Source organism: Megalops cyprinoides, chromosome 16 (genome assembly GCF_013368585.1).
Source record: "Megalops cyprinoides isolate fMegCyp1 chromosome 16, fMegCyp1.pri, whole genome shotgun sequence".
Classification (NCBI taxonomy): Eukaryota; Metazoa; Chordata; class Actinopteri; order Elopiformes; family Megalopidae; genus Megalops; species Megalops cyprinoides.
In genome coordinates this window covers 33416552-33429051 of record NC_050598.1, presented here as the reverse complement: position 1 = coordinate 33429051, position 12500 = coordinate 33416552, and the positions used below count along the sequence as shown (strand labels likewise).

General features: G+C 47.6%; 1 protein-coding gene across 3 annotated transcripts in view; it reads right to left on the bottom strand.

The window, feature by feature from the left end:
- The window catches only part of LOC118790804 (protein diaphanous homolog 1-like), a 98338-nt gene that overhangs the window by 26162 nt on the left and 59676 nt on the right, over nucleotides 1–12500 (bottom strand). For all 3 annotated transcript variants that reach the window (XM_036547865.1, XM_036547866.1, XM_036547867.1), the window contains 2 exons: nucleotides 5329–5427; nucleotides 4402–4496 (listed from right to left, as the gene is read on the bottom strand). In XM_036547865.1, coding sequence (XP_036403758.1) covers nucleotides 4402–4496; nucleotides 5329–5427 — 194 coding nt within the window. The remainder of the gene's footprint in view (nucleotides 1–4401; nucleotides 4497–5328; nucleotides 5428–12500) is intronic.

Here is a 12500-nt window from a genome sequence, read left to right as displayed (position 1 = left end):
TGTTAAACAGAGACAGCGTATGAAGGAGGAGTAAAGGTGTGTTACACACAGAGACAGCGTATGAAGGAGGAGTAAAGGTGTGTTACACACAGAGACAGCGTATGAAGGAGGAGTAAAGGTGTGTTACACACAGAGACAGCGTATGAAGGAGGAGTAAAGGTGTGTTAAACAGAGACAGCGTATGAAGGAGGAGTAAAGGTGTGTTACACACAGAGACAGCGTATGAAGGAGGAGTAAAGGTGTGTTACACACAGAGACAGCGTATGAAGGAGGAGTAAAGGTGTGTTACACACAGAGACAGCGTATGAAGGAGGAGTAAAGGTGTGTTACACACAGAGACAGCGCATGAAGGTGGCGTAAAGGTGTGTTACACACAGAGACAGCGTATGAAGGAGGAGTAAAGGTGTGTTACACACAGAGACAGCGTATGAAGGAGGAGTAAAGGTGTGTTAAACAGAGACAGCGTATGAAGGAGGAGTAAAGGTGTGTTACACACAGAGACAGCGTATGAAGGAGGAGTAAAGGTGTGTTACACACAGAGACAGCGTATGAAGGAGGAGTAAAGGTGTGTTACACACAGAGACAGCGTATGAAGGAGGAGTAAAGGTGTGTTACACACAGAGACAGCGCATGAAGGTGGCGTAAAGGTGTGTTACACACAGAGACAGCGTATGAAGGAGGAGTAAAGGTGTGTTACACACAGAGACAGCGTATGAAGGAGGAGTAAAGGTGTGTTAAACACAGAGACAGTGTGAAGGTGGAGTAAAGGTGTGTTAAACACAGAGACAGCGTATAAAGGTGGAGTAAAGGTGTGTTAAACACAGAGACAGCGTATGAAGGAGGAGTAAAGGTGTGTTACACACAGAGACAGCGTATGAAGGAGGAGTAAAGGTGTGTTACACACAGAGACAGCGTATGAAGGAGGAGTAAAGGTGTGTTACACACAGAGACAGCGTATGAAGGAGGAGTAAAGGTGTGTTACACACAGAGACAGCGTATGAAGGAGGAGTAAAGGTGTGTTACACACAGAGACAGCGTATGAAGGAGGAGTAAAGGTGTGTTAAACACAGAGACAGCGTATGAAGGAGGAGTAAAGGTGCGTTAAACACAGAGACAGCGTATGAAGGTGGAGTAAAGGTGCGTTACACACAGAGACAGCGTATGAAGGAGGAGTAAAGGTGTGTTACACACAGAGACAGCGTATGAAGGAGGAGTAAAGGTGTGTTACACACAGAGACAGCGTATGAAGGAGGAGTAAAGGTGTGTTAAACACAGACAGCGTATGAAGGAGGAGTAAAGGTGTGTTAAACACAGAGACAGCGTATGAAGGAGGAGTAAAGGTGTGTTACACACAGAGACAGCGTATGAAGGAGGAGTAAAGGTGTGTTACACACAGAGACAGCGTATGAAGGAGGAGTAAAGGTGTGTTACACACAGAGACAGCGTATGAAGGAGGAGTAAAGGTGTGTTAAACAGAGACAGCGTATGAAGGAGGAGTAAAGGTGTGTTACACACAGAGACAGTGTATGAAGGAGGAGTAAAGGTGTGTTACACACAGAGACAGCGTATGAAGGAGGAGTAAAGGTGTGTTACACACAGAGACAGCGTATGAAGGTGGAGTAAAGGTGTGTTAAACACAGAGACAGCGTATGAAGGAGGAGTAAAGGTGTGTTAAACACAGAGACAGCGTATGAAGGAGGAGTAAAGGTGTGTTACACACAGAGACAGCGTATGAAGGAGGAGTAAAGGTGCGTTAAACACAGAGACAGCGTATGAAGGAGGAGTAAAGGTGCGTTAAACACAGAGACAGCGTATGAAGGAGGAGTAAAGGTGCGTTAAACACAGAGACAGCGTATGAAGGTGGAGTAAAGGTGTGTTACACACAGAGACAGCGTATGAAGGAGGAGTAAAGGTGTGTTACACACAGAGACAGCGTATGAAGGAGGAGTAAAGGTGTGTTACACACAGAGACAGCGTATGAAGGAGGAGTAAAGGTGTGTTAAACACAGACAGCGTATGAAGGAGGAGTAAAGGTGTGTTAAACACTGAGACAGCGTATGAAGGAGGAGTAAAGGTGCGTTAAACACAGAGACAGCGTATGAAGGTGGAGTAAAGGTGTGTTAAACACAGAGACAGCGTATGAAGGAGGAGTAAAGGTGTGTTACACACAGAGACAGCGTATGAAGGTGGAGTAAAGGTGTGTTAAACACAGAGACAGCGTATGAAGGTGGAGTAAAGGTGTGTTACACACAGAGACAGCGTATGAAGGAGGAGTAAAGGTGCGTTAAACACAGAGACAGCGTATGAAGGAGGAGTAAAGGTGCGTTAAACACAGAGACAGCGTATGAAGGAGGAGTAAAGGTGCGTTAAACACAGAGACAGCGTATGAAGGAGGAGTAAAGGTGCGTTAAACAGAGACAGCGTATGAAGGAGGAGTAAAGGTGTGTTAAACACAGAGACAGCGTATGAAGGCGGAGTAAAGGTGTGTTACACACAGAGACAGCGTATGAAGGCGGAGTAAAGGTGTGTTAAACACAGAGACAGCGTATGAAGGTGGAGTAAAGGTGTGTTAAACACAGAGACAGCGTATGAAGGAGGAGTAAAGGTGTGTTAAACACAGAGACAGCGTATGAAGGAGGAGTAAAGGTGTGTTACACACAGAGACAGCGTATGAAGGAGGAGTAAAGGTGTGTTACACACAGAGACAGCGTATGAAGGAGGAGTAAAGGTGTGTTACACACAGAGACAGCGTATGAAGGAGGAGTAAAGGTGTGTTAAACACAGAGACAGCGTATGAAGGAGGAGTAAAGGTGTGTTACACACAGAGACAGCGTATGAAGGAGGAGTAAAGGTGTGTTACACACAGAGACAGCGTATGAAGGAGGAGTAAAGGTGTGTTACACACAGAGACAGCGTATGAAGGAGGAGTAAAGGTGTGTTACACACAGAGACAGCGTGTGAAGGAGGAGTAAAGGTGTGTTACACACAGAGACAGTGTATGAAGGAGGAGTAAAGGTGTGTTACACACAGAGACAGCGCATGAAGGAGGAGTAAAGGTGTGTTAAACAGAGACAGCGCATGAAGGAGGAGTAAAGGTGTGTTAAACAGAGACAGCGTATGAAGGAGGAGTAAAGGTGTGTTAAACACAGAGACAGCGTATGAAGGAGGAGTAAAGGTGTGTTAAACACAGAGACAGCGTATGAAGGAGGAGTAAAGGTGTGTTACACACAGAGACAGCGTATGAAGGAGGAGTAAAGGTGCGTTAAACACAGAGACAGCGTATGAAGGAGGAGTAAAGGTGTGTTACACACAGAGACAGCGTATGAAGGAGGAGTAAAGGTGTGTTAAACACAGAGACAGCGTATGAAGGAGGAGTAAAGGTGTGTTACACACAGAGACAGCGTATGAAGGAGGAGTAAAGGTGCGTTAAACACAGAGACAGTGTGAAGGAGGAGTAAAGGTGCGTTACACACAGAGACAGCGTATGAAGGAGGAGTAAAGGTGTGTTACACACAGAGACAGCGTATGAAGGAGGAGTAAAGGTGTGTTAAACACAGAGACAGCGTATGAAGGAGGAGTAAAGGTGTGTTACACACAGAGACAGCGTATGAAGGAGGAGTAAAGGTGCGTTAAACACAGAGACAGTGTGAAGGAGGAGTAAAGGTGCGTTACACACAGAGACAGCGTATGAAGGAGGAGTAAAGGTGCGTTAAACACAGAGACAGTGTGAAGGAGGAGTAAAGGTGTGTTACACACAGAGACAGCGTATGAAGGAGGAGTAAAGGTGTGTTACACACAGAGACAGCGTATGAAGGAGGAGTAAAGGTGTGTTAAACACAGAGACAGCGTATGAAGGAGGAGTAAAGGTGCGTTAAACACAGAGACAGCGTATGAAGGAGGAGTAAAGGTGCGTTAAACACAGAGACAGCGTATGAAGGAGGAGTAAAGGTGTGTTAAACACAGAGACAGCGTATGAAGGAGGAGTAAAGGTGTGTTACACACAGAGACAGCGTATGAAGGAGGAGTAAAGGTGTGTTAAACACAGAGACAGCGTATGAAGGAGGAGTAAAGGTGTGTTACACACAGAGACAGCGTATGAAGGAGGAGTAAAGGTGTGTTAAACACAGAGACAGCGTATGAAGGAGGAGTAAAGGTGTGTTAAACACAGAGACAGCGTATGAAGGAGGAGTAAAGGTGTGTTACACACAGAGACAGTGTGAAGGAGGAGTAAAGGTGTGTTACACACAGAGACAGCGTATGAAGGAGGAGTAAAGGTGTGTTACACACAGAGACAGCGTATGAAGGAGGAGTAAAGGTGTGTTACACACAGAGACAGCGTATGAAGGAGGAGTAAAGGTGTGTTACACACAGAGACAGTGTGAAGGAGGAGGAATCGGGTACCTGCAGCATTGACTCCGTCAGGACCTTCTCATTCACCTCCAGGATGACATTCTTTATCTCCTCATACGGCAGCCGGAAAGAGCCCAGGAAGATGGCTGCCGAGGAAAGACATGCTGTGTTACAGAAGCTGTGAGACTGCGTTACAGAGGCTGTGAGGCTGTGTTAGGGGGCTCTGTGAGGCTGTGTTAGGGGGCTCTGTGAGACTGTGTTAGGGGGCTCTGTGAGGCTGTGTTACAGGCCTTTGTGAGACTGTGTTAGGGGGCTCTGTGAGCCTGTGTTACAGGCCTTTGTGAGACTGTGTTAGGGGGCTCTGTGAGGCTGTGTTACAGGCCTCTGTGAGGCTGTGTTAGGGGGCTCTGTGAGGCTGTGTTAGGGGGCTCTGTGACGCTGTGTTAGGGGGCTCTGTGACGCTGTGTTACAGGCCTCTGTGAGACTGTGTTACAGGCCTCTGTGAGGCTGTGTTACAGGCCTTTGTGAGGCTGTGTTAGGGGGCTCTGTGAGGCTGTGTTACAGGCCTTTGTGAGACTGTGTTAGGGGGCTCTGTGAGGCTGTGTTAGGGGGCTCTGTGAGGCTGTGTTAGGGGGCTCTGTGAGGCTGTGTTAGGGGGCTCTGTGACGCTGTGTTAGGGGGCTCTGTGACGCTGTGTTACAGGCCTCTGTGAGACTGTGTTACAGGCCTTTGTGAGGCTGTGTTAGGGGGCTCTGTGAGGCTGTGTTACAGGCCTTTGTGAGGCTGTGTTAGGGGGCTCTGTGAGGCTGTGTTACAGGCCTTTGTGAGGCTGTGTTAGGGGGCTCTGTGAGGCTGTGTTACAGGCCTTTGTGAGGCTGTGTTAGGGGGCTCTGTGAGGCTGTGTTACAGGCCTTTGTGAGACTGTGTTAGGGGGCTCTGTGAGGCTGTGTTAGGCAGCATTATGACGCAGACACTCACAGAGGTTCTGGGAGGATTTGGAGTCCAGGACCTTCAGCTCTTTCACTTTCTTCTTGGACGTGCTTTTCTTGTCGTCCCCTCCGTCCTGCTCCTTCTTGGCTGAGAGAAATGAACGAGGTACAGACACAGTGAGACACACCTGTGCCATTCTGCAGCCGTGCACCTCTGCGAGACAGAGGGGAGGAGCGCCCCAAAGGCTGCGTAACCTCACATACCACACAAACAAGAGAACACACACAGAGGAAGGCCAGACGCCGGCCGGAGAGCAGGCATCATTTCCTGTGGCTGCCCTGTATTTGACTTCCTCAGTCATGCAGCCTGCGTTTATATGAAGAGTCTGTGGAAGGGAATCACTGAAGCAGGGAGACGTGAGTGACCCGGGGCCCTGCTGCACAGCACATCACCAGCCTGAGCTACACAGCGCAAACCCTCCAAGCAGCATACATGAACATGGACACGGACATGCTTTCACTCACTCACTCGCTCGCTAACACACACACACACACACACACACACACACACACACACACACTCATTCATTAACTCACTCACACGTGCGCACACAAACCTCTAGAGAGAAACCAAAAGGCAAGCTCCACCACTGAAATCGTTACCTAAAGGCCAGTCATTGGCTGCCGGTGACATCATCACTTCAGTGGTCACACTCAGGGAAAACCCCGCTGGAGGTCACTGGAGGTCATTCTGAAAGCAGCCGAGTCCCACCCCAAACGGCAGCTTCACGCTACAAACCCTTCCAACAGCTGATGCCGTTCACTCCAGCACGAGGTCGAGGATGACAAACACAGGATCCCCCCCCCTCAAAAACACTCCCAGCTCACGGCAGACCGACACCCCCCCACAGCGGGAGCAGACAGACTGCATGTGACCGGCCCGTCGTCACGGAAATGTCTGGAGCACAAACACACCATTGTGTGGATGCTGGTCACTCATTGACAGAGCTGAGTGAATGAGCTTCTCCACACACACACACACACACACACACACACACACACACACACACACACACACGCGTACACACACACGCGTACACACACACGTACACACACACGTACACACGCGCACGCATGCACGCGCACGCACACACACACACACTCCACTGTGACTCCATTCAGAGCAGGAAGGGGCATCTACAGGAGCAGTGCTAGCAGGGCTAGTAGGGCCAGCATAGCAGGGGCAGCAGGGATAGCATAGCACAGATAGCAGGGATAGCATAGCACAGATAGCAGGGATAGCATAGCACAGATAGCAGGGATAGCATAGCACAGATAGCAGATATAGCAAGACTTGCAGGGAGAGCATAGCAGGGCTAGCAGGGTGTGCAGCTGCAAGGCCAGTGAAAGGAGCACACTCTCAAGGCCACAGTGCTGGCTGACAGTAATCAGGCCAATAACAACGACCAGTGAGTCACAAACCCTTGTGGTGTGAGGCAAACTCTGAGTGAATGTTACTGGCATAGGAGACTTTCTGGGACCTGAGGACAGTGAGGTGTAACACAGTGTGTGAGCTCTCCCACAGAGCTGAGGGTGACAAAAGGAGTTTAGTCACAGACTACAAGAGAGCGAGTGTGTGTGTGCGTGAGAGAGAGTATGTGTGTGTGTGCATGTGTGAGAGAGAGAGAGTGTGTGTGTGCGAGAGAGAGAGTATGTGTGTGTGCGTGCGTGTGTGTGCATGTGTGAGAGAGAGAGAGTGTGTGCGTGTGTGTGAGTGTGTGTGTGCATGTGTGAGAGAGAGAGAGTGTGTGTGGGTGTGACTGTGTTTGTCCTCATGTGCTGGTGTAAAAGGTAGCTTTAAATGTTGTTTGTGGGCATATGCAAGGTAGTGTGTATGCATATGTATAACAACACAATATTAATATCTAAGAGAAAATATATAAGAATATATTGCAGGCTTCAGTTCAGTTCGATGCAACAAAACCTTAAAATGACACTGTTTTAAAGAAATATAAGGAATCTAAGCATGAATTCATGACATACCAAAAAAGTGTGTGTGAGTGTGTGAGTGCAGCTGACAGAGAAGGGGGCAGTCAGAGTGAATCAGCGTTTAAAAACAGCAATCCCACAATTCTCAAGGCTGCTCCTGCTTCCTCCTTACTGCTCTCTTTGTGTGGAGCTGGTTTTGCAGACAGATTCTATTGTTCACAAAAAGGCTAAACACAGGTCAATGGCACACTCCTATTGGCCATTCAGGGGAACTGCAGGCTTCACTCAGACTCTTTCAAACACACGTTTATCTACAGTTTTGCTGGAAGAAAATCCTTTAACACTGTTTTTATTGAACTTGTTTACAGCACAATTGGTCACCTTTACCTGTAAAACTATTTATCACATTTATTTAGGTATTTTGGTCACTAGACCTATTTAACTCAGCTGAAGTCAAATGTTCATACTTATACATATAAAATAATTATAACTGAATTAAATGTTCATACTTTCACATAAAAGTATGAACAAAAAAGTTAATCCAATACTTAGAAAACAGATTTTTGTGTGTACAAATTCAGTTGGAATCTGGAATCCTCCTGTTTTTAGTCTATAAAATTAAATTTGCTTAACAGTATTTAAAGTAATCTAATCAAAGGTAATAGATTACAATGCTGTTGTGTCTGTATTGTGAAGGATTTTAAACATTGCCTTTTCTAAACTCATTGCGTCTGTAAAGCACTATGCCTTTAAACACCATGTTCTTAAGCTAAGCTGTTGTTTTTAAATGTCTGTTTTAAAATGCTGGTTTCATACTCTAAATACACTGTTCTGACCACAGTGTGGAACCGAACCCTTTAAACTTTAAACCCCCGCACACACACGCGTGGGGGAGTGGGGGTGGGGTGGGGGTGTCTGGCCAGCTGGTTACCAGGGGTTGTAACACAAAGGAGAGTGATCTCAGAGCCCTGAATAGCTGAAAGAGGCCCTTTATCCTGTTTGCCGGGAAACACAGGAAGAAAATGGAGTCCAGCCAGCTGGCGACACAACATGTCCGCTGTAGGAACAGATGGCGGGTGGGGGGGGGGGGTGGGAGGGCCAGACCGAGGGGGCCGCCCAGGGGAGGAGCTTCAGACCTGCTCACTTGCACACCCCTGGTGTCTGTTCAGTGCAATTACGGCACTGATTTTTCCAATATATGCACATGGATTTGGTTTATTTTTTATCACTACGATTTTCAAGATTTTCATGGGGAATACATGCCAAAGAAATCATACAGAATATGAGCTATGAATTTATGAGAACATGAGCTGAGTATATGAGAAGCGGAGAACACAAGCTGTGAGTGTATGAACATACCAGCTTTGAAAATATGAGTGTATGATCTATACGTATATGAGAATATGAAAATGAGAACATGAAAATATGAATATATGAGTATATGACTCATGTATAGATGAGTACATGAGAATACGAGTCCCCTGCTAAGGCTGAAGACTCAGGAGGAACCCTGCATGTGTCGGACCTGACACACGCAGCCCTGACATGGGCTGGGATCAGCAGACAGCAGCCCTGCTAATTATTTTCCAATAGGAAAAAAATGTGAAAGAATACTGGAGCTTTCAGAGGACAGAGGGGTGCAGTGAGAGGGAGGAGGGTTCAGAGTGACTTACACAGGTTAGTTTTTACATGTCCATTTGTAGAGCTAGATATTTACTTTATAAATGGATAAGCTTGCTGAAGTACCTTGTTCAAGGGTACAGCAGTAGTGCTCCAGCGAGGAACTGAACCAGCAACCATTTGATTATAAGCTCTGCTCCTTACCACTCTGCTACAGTGCTGCCCTTTCATAAACGTATGAACGTCTTTCTGTACTATGTCCTGATGGAGCAGCTTTTATCTTCATTATCATCATCATCATGAGCTAAAAATCCACCCTCATCCACAGCCACTTACACAACCTTACCTCTAACATGTAATCCCCTACAGTCCAAATACAGAGCTCTCAGATCAAAAAGCTGCACGTGTGTGTGCAACAGCAAGTGTGTCTCTCTGTGTGTGGAACTGCGTGCGCGTTTCTGTGTGTGTGAGACAAAGAAATGGTGCGTGTGTGTGTGCATGTGTGTGCGTGTCTGTCTGAGCGTGGAAGGGCATGTGAGTCGATGTGTGTGTGTGTGTGTGTGTGTGTGTGTGTGTGCGTGTGCGTGTGCGTGTGCGTGTGTGTGTGAGAGAGAGAGACAGACACAGAATCACTGGGATTTCAGAAAGGCCCTGCATCTGTGGGTAAACAGTGCCCCCAAGTGGCTGACTTTTAAACTGCAGCAGCTACTTTCCCAGATCTGCGCTGTTTATCATCTGATAAAGCTAGAAGCAGCGTGACTTAAACACACTTCCATGCAGCACACTGGTGGCTCTTCTCTCCCTCCATCCCATACCTGCACACAGGTAACGCTCTGCCAATGCTGAGCAAACCGGGAGGGAGTGTGTGTGCATTTGCGTATGAAAGAAAGAGAGAAGGACAGTGTGTGTGTCTGTGTGTCTCTCTATGTGTACGTGAAAGAGAGACAGGCACTATCAGTAGTCTTCGTGTAACGCTTGATAGCCAACTGTCCTTCTCCTCTCAGGAGGCCGCAGTGAATTGGGCTTGCAGATTCTTCCTCTACAACATCTGAAGGATCTGCCCCTTCTTCTCAATGTATTCAAAACAGCTCCGAGTTCAGGCCCTGGTCCTCTCACACCTGGCCTGCTGTAACTCCCTCTTTGCTTGCCTTCCTGTGTGTGCCATCAAACCTCCACACCTGATCCATAATGCAGCTGCATGACTTGTCTACAATCTCTCTAAACGTAGCGAAGTTACCCCCTCCCCATCTCACTTCACTGGCTTCCAGTTATCGCTCGCATCAAGTTCAACACCTCGGTGCTGGAATACAGGACAGTGAATGGGAAAGCCCCCTCATACCTACAACCTCTCTTCAAACCCTCTGTTCCCTCAAGATTGCTGCACTCTGCCTCCACAGGGCACTGACTGTCCCGACCTGACGGGGTCGCTCTGCTCAGACACGATCCCTGTCTGTACTGGTCCCTCAGTGGTGGAATGAACTCCCCACAGAGTTCAGGACAGCAGAATCACTGGCCATCTTCCGACGCAGACTGGAAGACCCACCTCTTCAGACTGCGTCTCGGTTTCACTTCTATCCCTACCCCCTAACAACTGCTACTTCTTGCGTGTGATGCCAATTATATGAAAAGTATTATGACGTATTACAGCATAATTTGTGTTTTAGGGACTGTTGTATAGTAGTATATTTGGCTTTTGTCAGGTTGCACAAGTTAACTTGTGGTAGGGCTTGAATAGTGTTATGCTCACACTCACTGGTCTGGAAGTGTTGTTAGCCTGGTCTGACACTGTTTCTCCTTTAAATGGAATGGATACATTTATGTTCTATTGTGATGGAAGTCACTCTGGATTAGAGTTTCTCCTAAATGCATGTAATGTAATATAATGTAAATGTAATGAGTGTGTGTGCGTATGTATGTGAGAAAGTGAGAGCGCGTGTGTGTATGTGTGTGTGACAGAGGGTGAGAGAGAGTGTGTGCGTATGTGTATGTGAAAGAGAGACAAGGAGACTGGGAGTGTGTGTGGGTGTGTGTGTCTGAAACAGAGAGAGAGAGAGAGGGATAGTATGTGTGTGTCCGTGGATGAGAAAGACAATATTGGGATAGTGAAACCAAAACAAAAAATAAACTTTAAAAATGTTGTCTGTCAGGGCTCCGCCCCCTTAAGCCGCAGTGTTTTTGTTTTCCCTGTCCATGTGCCTTTGTTTTCCTTGTGTTCCTGCCCCGCCCGGCTCCCCGCCAGGTCCCCGCCCACCTGATTCCCTTATTGCCTGCACCTGCCTGCCTGCTCACCTGCCTCCCATCTCCTCGTTACCTCAGCCCTATATCTTCCCTACGTGTCTCTGTCTCGTTGCTAGTTCGTTGCAGTGAGTTTGTCCTGTCTCGTCCCCGCTCTAGTAACCTGAAGCCTGATCGCTGTTTTGGAATCCTGCCTGTTTTTTCGACTTCGTCCTTCGCCTGCCGTTTTGGTCCCGTCTGCCTGTTCTGCCCTCCTGGTTACCGACTCTGCCTGCACCGACTCCCGATCCTGGATCTGCCCCCGGACTGCCTTCCCGTGTTTTTGAACCCTGCCTGCCCCTGTACTACGAACTGCCTAACGATTTCCATTAAACGCTTGGTTTCGTTTACCCGGTGGTCCGCGCTTGTGTCCCGATCCCCGTTCCTGACAGTTATCAGGGCCTAAACACGCTAGCTGAGTACCTTTTCACTGTCAGAGATACAAACCAGAGCCAGATCCTGGCCAGGTACAGGCTCACTGACCACAGCCTGGCCACAGAGACAGTCATGGCTGCCACAGGAAGAAAGGCTGTGGTTACTGTGTGCCAGGTGAGGCAGAAACAGAGACAGCCTCTTAAACTTTTATAAACTGCGAACAATTAGAGACAAATACTTTAAATATTTATCTCTGTGTGTACATTTTTTTGGTAATACTGTATATCTGTGTGATCATTTCAATAAAGCTTGTTTTGAATTTGAATTTATGTGTCTGTGAGAGAGAGACGGTGTGTGCGTGTGTGTGTGTGAGAGAGAGAGTGAGAGTGAGAGAGAGAGAGAGAGATAGAGATAGAGAAAGGGAGAGATGGTTGCTGGTTTGATTCCCCACTGGGCCACTGCTGCTGAAAGGTACTGTAAGAAACTGTAACCGATGTAAGTCGCTCTGGATGAGAGCATCTGCTAAATGCCAGTAATGTAATGGAATGTGATATGAAGATCATGGTGTGGAGTCAGGAACAAGTATGAGGAAGAAAGCAGTCAGTCCTGTTCGAGAACAGAGGAACAGAAGGCCGGAGAGAGCAGGCCAAAGTCAATCACACACACACACACACACACACACGTCCCACACCCCTCAGCCCTGTCAGAGCCTGTTGACCTCCCCTACACTCCGCTCAGTGGGCCAGGGTGCGAGCAGAGCACCCCTCACCAGCAGTCCTGCTGTCTGAATGCGGTACTGCAGCTACACTGCGATTTTCAAGCACTTTCTGGCACAAATATCATTTCAATGTCTCATGAGCTCCCTCTTGTGGTAAAGATGTAATACTGATCCATATGAGACGTAATATTTCAGTGCATTCCAGTATCTCTTTACTGCTGTGGTTCCAGATGAGAAAAGACGAC